At 39.3% G+C, this 14,963-nt stretch overlaps 1 protein-coding gene across 1 annotated transcript; it reads right to left on the reverse strand.

Annotated features, from left to right (window-relative positions):
- Window positions 1-164: 164 nt before the first annotated feature.
- On the reverse strand, window positions 165-14,862 carry LOC6575170. Its single transcript, XM_044007979.1, has 9 exons — window positions 14,794-14,862; window positions 14,035-14,305; window positions 12,601-12,808; window positions 2,871-2,993; window positions 2,248-2,381; window positions 1,820-2,185; window positions 1,321-1,755; window positions 1,108-1,263; window positions 165-1,050 (listed from the first exon to the last, which is right to left on the reverse strand). Exons 3-9 carry the CDS (start codon window positions 12,641-12,643, stop codon window positions 631-633), a joined length of 1,677 nt encoding a protein of 558 aa, XP_043863914.1. The 5' UTR covers window positions 12,644-12,808; window positions 14,035-14,305; window positions 14,794-14,862; the 3' UTR covers window positions 165-630.
- Between the last annotated feature and the right edge of the window lie 101 nt (window positions 14,863-14,963).

A 14,963-nucleotide genomic window follows, 5' to 3' on the forward strand; every position in this document is an offset into this window, starting at 1 on the left:
ATGCCATTAGAATGGCATTCACAATAAATTAATGAACTTTAAGGTTTCCATGCGCGGTCAAAGCACTTGCTAAGAGCTTCCCATAAACTTTCCTCATTTTTGTATCTGTCTGAAAACTTCATTTTGCTTCAAAGCTCTTTTCTCATACATAAAACACACACAAGCCATATGCAACACAATTTTATTGATCTTAGCTTTACCGGAACCTCTCTTTACCAGTTTAATATTTAACATAAATTAGGCTTAGCTTTAGAGTACCATAGTGTCTTTGATGCAAGTTTGATTTTTATTGTGTCGAAAAATATAATAAATAAATAAGTAATGTATATAAGTAGTAGGTAAAACTAACCGCACAAGTCACACAAACACTTAGAATTGCACTAGATTACGTAGGTTTAAACTAGATATGATCCACTTAACGATATAGGGTAGAGACTACAACTGGGACCGCGCCTATGCCCGGGCGCTGCCAGAGGAAGGAATGATTAATGATTGGCCAGAGACGACAGACAACCCCGTTGGCTTTCGCAAGACATTGACTATGTACGGCAAATCGACCAGAGACGCTCGATCTTGAACTTGAACTTAACCTAGATCTCAGATAGCAACTAAATATGGTCTTAGCTGGGTCTAGTTGGCCAACTGCTGTTGGCTCTCACCCTCGGGCACAACGTGCTCGTGCTCGGCCTTGGGCTGCGCCGGCTGCTGCACCTCCTCCAACGAGGTCTGGGCGTTCTTCGCCTGCTCCAGGCGGCGAGAGACGCTGTCCATGGACTCGCGCAGCGTATCAATGTCCACAGCATTGTCATCCTTGTCGCCAGTCTGCTCCGTCTTCTGGCTGTTGTACTTGGAGAAGTAGGTAAGGGACTTCATTAGCTGGTAGCTCTTCGAGATGGGTATATTGGAGTCGTAGACGCTGGTGCTGGAGCTGCAGTCCACGTAGAACCACCAATTGCACTTGAGTATGGTCTGGTCGAAGAGCGTGTTCTCCGGGCACAGGAAGGACTTGCGTACCATGCCGTCATCCGTGAGAGCGCACACATGAAAGACCTGGCCGGGAAGAGTAGCAAATGAAGCGAGTTCCAGCAAGGATCAGCAACCACTTACCATGCAGCCCAGATCCGTGTCTGCGTAGAGGCCCGGAAAGTGCTTTTGCCTGGCGCAGGAGAAGCTCGTGGGTGGCAAATCCACTTTCGACTTGAAATTGTCATCGAAGTTCTTGTCGTAGCCCACCGGGTAGTACTCCTTTGGCGCATTCATGACCTGTCCAATGGGAGACATTAGAGAGTGCATCATAGTGAAGTCCGAATTCAAACCCACCTTGGACACTTTGTGCTCCGCCAGTTGCCTAGGCTTCTCCGTGGTCGTCGAGGTCGTTGTCGTTGTCTTCACTGTGGACGTGCGAATAAATTCCTCGCGCAGCTTGGCCGCCAGCATGGCGCGGTGCTCCGCCTTGAGCTGCTGCTCGCGCACATAGATGGCATGTTTGATGGTGTCCACGGTGACATTGGCGGCCGCCGCCAGCTCCTCAACGGTGACGTCCTTCAGGTCAAACTTGGGCTCCTCGAACTGCAAGTAGTTGGGATGCTTGACCAGCCCACTACGCTGCTCCGGCCGTGCCGGCTCCGGCTTGGCTGCGTTGGCAATGCGTGAAATGGACTCGGGCATGGCCTGGAAGACCGGCACGGCCACGGGCTGCGAGACAACTGGCTGCACGACCATGGCATTATCCGCATGGAATGTGCGATTGGAGTGCTGCAGGGGGACAAAGATTAAGGTGAGCGAGCGAGAAACAGCTATAGCTGACTGCTTCACTTACCGGCTTCGCATTACTGTTGACCAGCTTGTTGTTGACGCTGACGCGCGGCTGCGTCGAGTCCACGGCAATGCGACGCTGGGCAATGGCCTCGTTGCCCGCCGGCTTCGGTGGTATGGGCCGAAAGGCGGGCACGCCCATGGGCAGCGGACGCGCCTCTGTCATGAGTTGCTGTTGCCGTTGCTGTTGCTGCTGCTGCTGCAGTTGTTGTAGTTGCTGCAATTGCTGTAACTGCTGCTGCTGCAGTTGCTGCTGCGCTTGATTCTTGACCGCCGCCTGCTGCAGCAATTGCAGATTGTAGGGTCCCGGCGCTGTGGAGCGTGAACTGATGCGTTTGTCCGGCAAATTGAGCTGCTTGGGTGCAGTGGCCTGCATCAAAGGAGGCTTATTACAGTTAGCTATACACTTGGACTGCATCTAAGCACACTCACCTCCTGCTGTCGTGCCGAGGGCAGCACGCCCACCAGCTCTGGCGCCCCATTCCTGTAGCTAATGGCGCGTCGGCGATCGTTCTCCGTATTGCCCAGCGACTCCCTGAAGCCCAGCTCATCGCCCAAACTCAGACCTGCAAGCAGAACACGGATTAGACTAGACTCGACCCACAGCAAGCCGTCGCGACACCTCATCAATCAGAGCCCAAACAAGCCGATAATTAATCGCTTTTGTTTGGCTCTTCTTTTGTCTTTAGAGCAGTAACTATTGTGTGCATTGTCTCGTATGTACAGGTAAAAGGTGTATGCGAGTTGGCCAATCAACAGCTCAGCTGGTCAATGCTAATGCTACGGATATTGAACCGCAGCTGCTACACTCTAAAACGCAGCTCGACTCGGCATTGGCATTGCCATTGGCATTGGCATTAATTCATTGATGACTTAAATGCCGCAAATTTGTTTGTTAATACAAATTCTGTTCGCTCCACTTGAGGTTTATCTACATACAGCTAAACTGATTATATATACAGCTTATTTGTTATATTAAATATAATATTCAATAGATAGATAATAGTTGGTTAGGGATCTCTGTTCCAATTTTTTTTCTTATCAAGTGGATTTACCTAAACCGAAATGCGCCTTGACGCCACCCAAGTTTCGCACACGAAACAGTCCAGACTTTTTGAAGTTACAATCGAGTGTGAAACCGAAATCGGACATAAAAACGCACGTCCCGCAAGCCAATCCTATAAGTAAATAGAAAAGCAAACACAGAATAGGATAGTTCTTCAATATGATACAAAAGGTATTCGGTTAGTATATAAAGCGTGGGATTAGCATGTGAATTGGATATGAAATATAAGTTTAATGAAATTAATTTTCAATAAATATATATAAATATATATATAGTATGTATATGCATATATGTATGTACAAAGAAACACCATTATATCACATTAGTCTTAGACATTCGGTTACGTAGAGAAACATGCTTCTGACCTGCCTTAAAATGGTTTTCGTTTTTGGGTTGGGCTATCCCATTATACAGATCTTGGCATAGGCCGTGACCGCCCGTGGCATAGTTTTTTGCACAGGCTTATAAATGTAGATATGTCTTTCAAAAGAAGCCCGCATCAAATTTAAAATGCGTTGGCTTCAAATTTTTGATTGATGCTTCCACATCTCGCAAAGGGTAAAAAGCCACAGCAGCTGCTCTCATGTATATCAAAACTTATTGAAATTGAACAAAGGCTTTTAAACACTTAAACGTTGTGCGTACGCATTGAAGCGGAAACCTTTAAAATGTGTTTATTTTTTCTGTTTCCCATTAAAGAGAGCTTAAGGTATAAAGATCAGATGCCAATGGGTCAGAGCTTGGCTAATGATGCCGTGACCGAGACAATTTCGACATAAAACCAGAAGAATTTTAAAGGTGTATTTGTAAGCCACTTCCTTATGGAGCAAAGACTCTCAAAATAACTCAAAATAGCAAATAGCAAATTAGGAAAAAAGAGCTCAAAACGAAGTCAAAGCTTAAACACTTATGTGCTGTGAGTACGCACTTAAAAGATTACATATGTGTGTGTGTGTGTTTATTGTATGTTAGCTAATATACCTAAACAACAATAACGAGTCAAATTGCAACGTCTGGAGTTCAAATTAAATTGTTAGCATGTCAAGTGGGACATGAAATCTGTCTATGCTCTGAGCCCTCTAAGTGGGTTCTTACCAAATGTCAATCATAACATATGAATAGAGAATAGAGTAGAGAGAAAAGAGTAGAGTAGATTAAATTAGAGTAAGGTCTCTCTTAGGTAGAGTAGTGCAGTAAAGTGTAGAGTAGAGTCGTGCAGAGCAGTGTAGAGTAGTGCAGAGTAGTGCAGTAAAGTGTAGAGTATCACAGAGCTGTGCAAATTAGTGTAGAGTAGAGTCGTGCAGAGTAGAGCAGAGTAGAGTAAAATAGAGTAAACTAGAGTAGAGTAGAGTCGAGTAGAGTCGAGCAGACTAGAGTAGAGTAAAATAGAGTAAACTAGAGTAGAGCTGAGTATAATAGAATAGAGTAACCTAGAGTAGCGCCGGGTATACGAACCTAGACTAGAGCAGTGTAATTTCATCCACATATAATATGCGCAGCTGAAGCTCAAACTAATTGCTCGAACATCGATCACATATGCGATACAGGCACATGGCATTCAGTTAATGCAGCTACAGGCCAATTAATTGGCTTTTGCTCTTGTGTTAATAGCTAAACTCATTCAGTCGGTCGGTCAGTCTGTCAGGCAGTCAGACGAGCTTTAGTTCAAGGAAAATGGAGCGTGCTTTAATAACAATACGGACTTTGGCATCGGCGAGGCCCAATTTTTCGTTTAGATTAACGACTTTCTGCGGTTCACTTGGGGTTAGAGACTGCAGCTTGGTGTCATTAATGGTTCATAAACCACCAAATGGGCAGTCGCCATGAGAAATCAACATTAACATCTTCAAATAGTTTCATTCGAGTTAGAATAACGAACGTTCATGGAGTCTGGCGAGCAATTACTTATTTTCAGTTCAATGTACAGAAACTAAAGGTTTAAGCTATCGAAATGTGTTTAAACAGTGGAATTCATTTATTTTCACTATACATAGATAGTTTAATAGAGTGGTTAGATATTCTCAAGTCTATTCACGAGTGTATGCTAATACTTCTGAATAATTATAATATTAAATTATGAAATGCAGATCAGACCATCAAATATTAAGATATAATTGGGGTCAGCAATAATGGTCCCCTAAGCCGTCTAGCAGCAGATCAAGCTTACATATACTCGTATTGTGTTAATTTATATTAATTTCTTGTGCAATCCGGAGCTAACATCAACAGGAATTCAGTTGCGAAATGTTGGCTTTCTACTAGTCTGATTTATAGATATATTTAAACTATATTTCTACCTGGCAAAATGTAGATATAAAAATATATATTTGTTATAGATACAATTTATTTTATGCATATTATATAGCATCACATCATAACGCTTGTAGCTTCCTTAATAGCTTTAAAAATGTAAAAGATATGGTAATTTCGGATATACGACGACTCAGGTGGACAAATTAAAAATATTTGAAAACTATCAGACAAGGGTACATACGAGTATCAATAATAAATTTCAAGCCTCTGACTGGCAGATTAACAGACATTTAGACTCTTTAAACGCGAGCTTAAGCTGGCATTACAAAACACCACTCCGCAGGCATAATCGTTAAGTATATACAAATATAGAAATATATACATATATATTAGTAGTACATATACATACAAAACATACATATAAATATATACATATACAGATATAAGCCTCCCATAGATTTCAACATTTATTAATATTCCATAGAAACCCAACAAATCCTTTAAATCTCTTGCTTAGGCGCATATATGTATATAATATAATAAATAAATTCAAATCATATTTAGAAAACTTTCATTGCATCCGATTCGCTCGATTCGCCCGATTTAGCATTAACTAGACTTTTGTCAAGCTTAATTGCACTTTTACCCATTTGCATTAAGCATTCGCCGCGTGGGCCACGCTCTGAGGCGAGCAGCAATTTTAATGACCCGCCCGAAATGGGCGGACAAATTTGTTAATAGCGCCATTAAAGAAGACCACGGCTCAGGGCGAAACTGACAGCCAGACATAAGTGAATAAGTAAGCATAAGGCAGGCAGAACAATTAGCCATGACCAGCAAAACAAATATTAGTATTTGCAATTGGTATGGAAGAAAACGGCAAAAGCAATTTGTGCAGCGTGCAAAGGAAGAGCAATAGCCGGCAAACAGACCGGTGCACTGTCAGAGACAACGAGAGCTAAAGCAACTAAACTAAACACACAACAATAATAAGTTAGTCGCAGACCGCTTTCACTCGACATCATCTCGAGCGAGTCTCGAGCTGCGAGCTGCGAGCTTTATGAGTTGTCGCTGGAATCACAGGGCGAGTAAATAGAAATAGAAATTGAAATTGAGTCTGAGCAAATAATGAGGCATAAATATGCAGTCGGCGGCAATGCCGGGCGCTTAGCATATGCCATTGACCGTCGCAACGCGTCGGGGGACGGACCATATTGGGCGTGGCTTGATGTGACTTTCCGTTTCGACGGCGCTGCTCTCTATACTTTTCCTCAGCAGGAGAAGATCAGCACAGCTGCCAGCCACATCCAGTTAGCACCTCGACGCGAAAGTGGGTCATCAGTCGGTAGTCAGCTACAGTCAGATACAAGCAATAACAACATCAACAACATCAACAACAACAACAACAAACAAACATTGATATTAATTGCTGTTGCTTTGCGGAATGCCTTGCTGTTGTTTCTTGGCATTAATTCAATTTGATGAACACTCGGCCCCAGAGCTAAATGCAAATATCTTGTATAAATTATGGCCCATCATTTAATTATCTGTGCCCAAGCATTCAGTTCAGCCAAAAAAAGAAATAAATAAATTTAGCTTTGGTAAGTGTTTCTCTCTATAAAGCCTTAACCTCTAAACTGTAGCTTATAAAACGATTTCCTGCTGGGTTTAGATTGTGAATTGACGCAAGATAGTCAGCAGAAGTGTTTTAAGCGTTTATAAATAGGTACGAAATATATTGTACATGGATAGCTATAACTAGCTTATCGATTTAGTCTTAGCCTTAGTGAACGCCGAAGCCAAAGATTATAAAATTTCTACTTTGGCTTAACGGGTTCAGTACGTCAAACAAAAGTTTTAGGCTCGAACCGTTTCTTTTTGAACCGGTTTTTTGCAGCCTTGCGCCAAAATTTGTCAGCTCGTTCTCCTTTCAGCGAACTCTTTTCATATAAAATTCCAAAACTTTATCTTTTATATAATTTTTTCCTTTGTTAGCCAGTTTTTATGTTCAATATTTGTTGTTGCTCATTGTCAAGCGGAACGCATTGTTCAGATCTGTTGTCGTTCATTTAAATATAAAGACCGAAAAGTTCAAAAACTACTAAAGTGTTAAAACAAACGAATATAAAAGGAAACAGCTTCAAATTGAATTAAACGATTTGAAGCTTTTTAGCATAATTTTGAGAATTCCTTTCCCTCTCAGGCCTAAATAAAACGTTGTACCCAAAACATTAGAGCTTGACCTCGTCAACATATACGATTACAATTTCCCACGAGAGATCCCATAAAATGTTTAGCCAAATGAATTGCCGATCATTTTCATGGCATGATAGAAGACTCAGAGAGCTGATGATCTATGTAGAAGATAATGTTGCTGAGCTGACCTTGCAGAGCCAGACCAAGTTCGACTATTGGACCTAAGAGTGAGGGGTCTCTCAAGATAGACAAGTGTCAAACGGAGAAACCAGCCCAAAAAAAAAAAAAAAAAAAAAAAAAAAAATACTCTGTCGCTGGGCAGCAATAGCAGCTACAGCATCTGTGTAAAGTGTTGGCTGCCAATCTGCATGCTAATTCGTTTTGTCAGTTAATTATGTTAATTGAACGATGGTCTTGACAGTGAGTGATAGAGCCCCAAAACAAAACACCCATCAGACAATGTTGCGGCCCCACTTGAAGATCTTTCAAAAATGTCGAATTAAATTGCAATTTGAGAGCTATTTGTTGCATGTGTTTTCTGTGCTGCTGAGTGTGTCTCTGTGTGTGTGTATGTGTGGTCTATGTATGATAGAAAAACAATAACAAAACGGAGCTGAATGTTTATTTCGACATGCCGAAGCTTTAATGCCCTTTCACTTGCTATAAACTGAAAATGTTTAATGTAAATATTTAGTCAATAAATATCTAAGTAAATTCAATTGCAGTTTAATTTTAAAATGAGAAAAATCATTAATTAAGTGCAACAAATATATTACACTACAATGAAATAATTAAAATATATATATTAAAATAAAAAAATATATATAAATAAAATAAAAAAAATATATATATTAATTAAAATATTAGCAACACAAAATAATGTTCATAAAAACTACAATAAACCTGAGAAGAACAAGAAGTAGTACTTTCAATTCCCATAGATCAGATATCTTGAATAGCATCATTCATGAGTTATTTTCAAGTTCGTATCGAGCACATTAAAATCCATTGAAAATACTCTGATTTAGAGCGACAAAGTCTTGTAGAAAATGCAAAATAGAGTCATAAAATAAATCAAAAGTCATCAAATATTTCATTATTATTGATATTATTTATTTATATTTTGATAGACAACAAATGCTGAGAGCAAAGGGCTTAGCTCCAAGTTAGGGCTATAAAGAGGCGAAGCGACAATAACAAATGGTAACAAAGACGCCCAGAAGCGATGCAGCCCGGGGTGAACAAAATTGACTTTGGCAGCTCGTACATTGAAGTGGAGATGGAAGATGGGAGATGGGAGATGCGCGATGTGGATGGAGTCACAGTTGGAGTCGCAGTCGCAGTCGCAATCGGCGTGCGTGACCTTTGAAGGTCTTACGTGAGCGAACGGATTGCGTGAGCGAGCCAAAGTAGCCGCCAGCCTACGAGAGACACCACTAATACAGTAACCTCTGGGGCACAGTCAGACACAGACAATAGACCCCACATGCTCAAGCCTGCATTAGTATTATGTATTATGTGTGCGGCTGCTGAAGATGCGATAATTATGCCTTAATTTATGGCTAATTGTGTACAAAGTGAGGCGCTTGGCGGAAAGTCTTGATTGGGTCACATGCAAGAAAAAGATGCCAGGAATTTGCAAGTGAAATCAAATAATGAAGCAATCATGACTTCACTCACAGCCAGCTTGTATTACATATTAAGCCAAAAAAAAAAAAAAACGAGACCAGAGGAAGGACGCATCTGTTGATTGCCATGTGCCTGCAGAGGTGGCTACGGCCGCGCCTTTCACTTTGCAAATTGCTCACTTAGTCACTTAGGACGGCATCATATATATATATATGTATATATATATATATATTTTTTTTTTTTGACTCCACAGGTGAGATCCATCAATATGACAATGCAATTTGTAAGAGTCTTTTTTCGCTATTTTACTTGTTTTTTGGCGTGTTAATTAAGAGGAAACCTAAATGCTAATTGCTATTTGAAAGTCATTTGAAATACGCCTGTCACACGTGGCGTATGCGCATTATGGGTTACTTGGACCCACAGCAGTGGCAACGGCAGCGGCAGCGGCAGCGGCAGTGGCAGCTTTAATTACGATAATATCAACTGCAGCCGGCCCTTAAGAAGTTGCATAAATAAATAACACTGCCAAAATGTGGGTTACATAAAACATAGCAGACAGAGAGAGGGAGATACATATGTAGAGAGAGTGTGAGAGAGAGAAGCGCCGCTAAAGCGCTTCGTCATTGAGCACAAACAAAACAAAAGTCTGCGACGCACAGCAAACCATTCAAAGCAACAGAAAGGGGAAACTGAACTGATGCGGCTGCAGACGGATCTCAATAAGTTGATTGGCTCGGAACTGATGAATCACTTGGCTGCTCGATTGCCCAAGCTGCGGCTCTCAGACTGAGCTTCAGGCCACACACCTGATGCCGCTGGACGGCAGCACTGCTGATTGTGCAATGAGGGCGTAGTTTCGCCGAGTTTCTAGCCGAATGTGATTCAGCGCAGCAAAAGAAAAAACCTCAAGAAAAAAACTGAGTCAAACTGCAGTCTTGGCATTCCATTCCAAAGAGTTTCCAAAAATAATAACAAACTCGTATTCAAATGAAGCGTGACGCTTATGCAGATTTATCAACGCTTCTCTTTCCGTTTCAAACGATGCCGCTTGGCAGCTAACGCCGTACGGTGTTTGGATTGGGCTGATTGCCCATCTTGGGGCTGAACTTGACCGATTTTCTGTGTTAAAATGGGCGTGCGTGTGCTAGGCAGAATGCCCCACTGCCCAGCCGTCAATGTCGAAGCAATGCCCCAGCTTGAATCAAATGTTATACTTCACTCCAAGCAGCTCATGCCAAATTGCAGTGCGAAGGCTACAAGCAATTAATTTGCATGCGAATTGATTTATATGGCCAAGCTAGGTCTTACCTCGTTTTGATAACACCTGCTAAATTGCGGCCATGGATGAAGATAATGACTAACTATCTAGCCTACTTTGGAGTGGAGGAGTGGAGAGACAGAGGAGTGGAGGGTCACTCCTTCATAGCCCACAAGCGCTCTTCAGCCAAGTTCAACTCTAGAACTAAACTTCTAATGAAACACACTCGAGCCCAGGGCAAGCCTGCATAATTTATCAATTGCAATCGCTCGATAATCAACACAAAGAACGAAAATACGTTTAGTACATCTGTTTCACATATTGTTGCAAGTCACTGTTTATAGACCCAGCCGAAAACACACTTATCCAGTTGTTGTTGTTCCGTTCGTGTTACATTAGCAAAGCTTTAAATGCTCGAGCTCGTTTGCATTGAGAAACCGCCGAGCTGCAATATTAGACATACCCAAAAACCACAGAAGCTAGCCAAATAATCGAGTTAAATGCGAGCGGCAAACCAGATAACAACAACAACAACAACAACAAAAAGCAAAACTGCACAACCAAAACACAATGCAAAAAAATAAAACTATAAAGTCAAGGGTACACGAATGACTAATACCCTGTAAAAGAATTCGCTTTAAACTAGAGCTGCAAAATGTTTTGTTTCCATTTCTCGTGTGAGAGAAATACTAAATGCATTCTGGCTGAGTCTGATGGGAAAGAGAAAACATGATACCCAGATTATATCCATTTTCAAGGGGTTGAGGGTAATATAAAGTGTAAACAAATATAGGCTTGATTGTCAATGCAAATAAATATTATTGCTTAAATTCTATGAATCTTTAATTAAATTTAAGAAATCACAATCTTTGTTTTATTTTATTTATCTCCCGTGTCATGTATCTTATTTACATTAATGTACCTCAATCCTTATATAAGAAAATGCTCTGATACTCTATAACCCTAATTTATCTTCTACTTATCGTTCATCGTACACTATTTATTAGCTGTGTGTTTGACTTTAACAATTTATTAACAGATGCCAGCCTTGGGACTCAGTTCGTTTGGGTTTTTATATCCAATAACGAGCATTTGTGGTGCACCTCGTGCTTTGCTACATTTATATCTTAAATTAAAATAATCGATATGCTTCACGCATGATTTATTGAGTGTATTCCAACATATAAATGAATTCATTGCCATGGCATGTCATAGCTAATGCCTGCTCCCATTTTCAATATATCCAATATGCAAAAGTATATACAAGAGTCACAATATATTTATAATCTATAGCTCAGAAGTTAATCGCCTCAGGCCAAACTATTGTTTGGTAAATTGATCTCAATTTACGCTACTTTAGCTCCAATTGCATGCTACCCTATTCAAATACGAACAGGGTATAGCAAAATGAAAACCAATCGAAAAACTGCAACAAAGTCTTAAAGAGCGCTGCAATCAAATGGTTTTATGCGTTCGTTGCAGTTGTTTTTCAAGTCTTTCAAATCTTTTTTCTTCTTTTTAAGCGCAATTTTTTAGCATTGCCCACCTGCACTGAACAGGTGACTTAAATTTAATTAAATTTACTGCTCATCTCAATTGCAAACCAAACCATTTGTAATTTAGACCGTGCATAACCTGTCCCGCTGCGTTGTCACTTATGTAGAGAGCAACATTTTTATGTCATCTTCAGCCGGTCTTCTATAAACTATGCGCATCACTCCTATGTGATGCAAAAGAATTTTTGGGTTAACAACCGAAAAGTGCGGTAAGAAACTTTATTATGTGGACGAGGCAGCGAAAACGAAAGACTTAAGACACGAACTTGATTTGACTGTGTGCAAATCGTAAATGAAGTCTATGTTAAAGTAATTGTTAATTAAAACAAAAGCTTAACGTTTATAACAATAAAATCAAAAGACTTAGAACACAAACTTTAACCATTTTAAAGACATTTCTATAATAAAATAACCGAATAATTGCTTGGAAATTCAAAATTTTTACGAAAATATAATTGTGATTAATTGAGTCAATTTATAATACAGATACTACACAAGAATAGATATATACAAAAAAAAGTAAAAAAGTAAATAAAAGGCTTAAGGCACAAACTTGATTTACTATATCAATTATTAGAAAAAACGTGATTAGTGCATGAACAAGTTATATTACATGTTTTATATTGGCAAAAAATAAAACGAAAGACTTAAGAGACAAACTCGTTTTGATATAAAAAAATTTAAGACTGACTCTCACAAATAAATAAAAACAAGCCACGAAAAAAAAAGAAATACTAAACAAGATTGAAGATTGAAGATTGAACTTGTGGTTCGACCAACACCGCAATGAATGTGTTTCTGAACAAAAAATACGATTTACTCACTTGCCGCTTGCATGATCAGGAATCCAATAACGAAGAAATTCATTTTCTTCAACTATATTTAATATTTATTTTGATTAATTTTGTGATTCGAAGGGGCGAAACGTCGCGCCGTTTGTTTTGTTAGTTTTTGTTAGCTTCGTTTATATTTCTGGCTGCCAACTTCCTAGTGGAACGAAAAAACACTCACGCACTTGCACACACTGAAAAGCTTGAATGGAAAACTGTAAGCGTAAGCAATTGTAATTTTAAGTTTTTTTTAGGTTTTTTTTTTCGGGTTTTTTAATGCGTCTATGAAAATGGAAAAATAAAACGCTTACAACGATATAGGCACGGGCTTATCATTAAATGGCTTTATGCACGACTCGTGCTGCCGGAGATGAGCGTTGCCGACTCGGAAGTAGTTGCTTTAATTAAATTTAATGATCCTATTACAATCCTCTCTCTCTCTCTCTTTACGATATATAAAGACTTGTATTATATATGCACATATTATTTATTTGACTGCCTGCTGAGAAAACCAAGTTAGATATCAGATAAGCAATTGCCGTTTTTGAAAAAAAAATTTAAACAAAACAAAGTAAAAAACCGGTAAACAGAAACGCAAATGAGCTGGACAAACACTCTCTCTTTCCGTTTAAAGTAAAAGTGAAGAGCCGCAGCCTCAGCCTCAGCCCCAGCGGCGTGGGCTGAAAGAGCTTGGTATTTCCATTAATAAATTGATTTGATATATAATTTTCATACATTGAAAGAAATATGACTGTAGTTGATATTTAGCTAAAATGCCAGTTTTTTAACTGTTTTGTTTTTCTTTTTTCTTTTATATATGCTTGTTGTTGTCGTATTTCGCTTAGCGTAGCAGACCGAACACTTTCCAATCAGTTAGTGGGGCCGCTTGGTTGATTTCTTGGCTCTCGCGCCATAATTTTATGTGGTTTTTTTTCGTGGTGTTTGTTGCTGCCACGCCCCCCAAAAAACAAAAAGTGTCAGCACGTTCAACCGCCTACTGCTACAACAACAACAACAGCAACCAAAGCAATAGTCAACGTGCGACGATTCTGCGTTTAAAACTTGTAAAAAGATAAAAATCATTGGTAAAAGTTGTTTGCGTTACGCTTTTATTAAATTCGTTTGAGCGCTTTATTTTGTTAGCGTATTTTTCGGTTTCATTTGAATTAGCGCACTTTGCGCTGTCGCTCTAATTAATTAACAAATTCACACATTTTCGTAAATGATTGTTAATCTATTGGCCGAAAGGCAACGGCCTCGCCGCAACTAATAGACTCGAATATCTATTTCACTTTTTCACATTGGCACGCATTCTGGTCATTTGTTGTTGTTAATAAATTGAATATATATATAGTATATACACACATGTGTATATATCTGTATTTGCAGTTGCATTTGTATTTGTGTTATTGTAATTGTCTCCTTTACCGATCTGCGTTTACGAACACAATTCGAATCGCATTCGAATGCGCGTTATATGAAACTAGTTGCTTCAACGAGTGGCCAACGACTGAAAACTCTGAATATGATTCACAACCAGCCAAAGCCGAGCTCTGCTGGCCTCTTTGGTCTTTTGGCTCGGTTTCGAAAGCGACGACAGCTTCGCGCATGCGTGCCAACAGCGGCAGTCTCTGAGCTCTGAGCATGTCTCTCTCCACATGTGGGCCTTGAATGGCAGACATTTACCAACACTGGTTAACTGAAAGAGTTTCAAATGATAATTTAACAACTGATAAGAGATTAAAAATGTGATAAGAAATATTTACTGCTATAGCAACAGTCTCAATAGTTACTGATCTGATTAAAATTGAAATTAAGAATAGATAACTGAAAATGTATTTACTTACATTAATTTTAAACTTTAATATTAGTTGTAATATATGTATATTCTATCAATATATGTATGTATATGATAGTTAATATAGCGAGGGCTGTTTGAGAAATCATCGTGAATATATGTATACAAATATAGCAAATACATAATAAAAATTAAAGCACACACAATTATGGATCTATTAACACAATATATTTTTTATACATATCTGTACGTATATATTATTTATATGATACAACATATAGTAACTATATTAACACCTCTTATATTAAAATAGTTCAAAGTTACGCTGATTTATAAACTACGTCTCGTGTCACATTTTTTAGTATTTCTAGATCCTTCTCTATACCTACATATATGTATAACTAAATATACACCTTCGAAATCTTTCACAATAAGTTCAATTTAATTTTCCATTTACTTGAATGGATATTACTGTTACATGTCAGTCTTATCAATCTGAGCCCGCAGCTAATTAAGTCGTAGCAAATTACAATTTCATTGCAACTTTTGCAAAACAAAT

The sequence above is a fragment of the Drosophila mojavensis genome, unplaced genomic scaffold, assembly GCF_018153725.1.
Source record: "Drosophila mojavensis isolate 15081-1352.22 unplaced genomic scaffold, ASM1815372v1 contig_231, whole genome shotgun sequence".
Classification (NCBI taxonomy): domain Eukaryota; kingdom Metazoa; phylum Arthropoda; class Insecta; order Diptera; family Drosophilidae; genus Drosophila; species Drosophila mojavensis.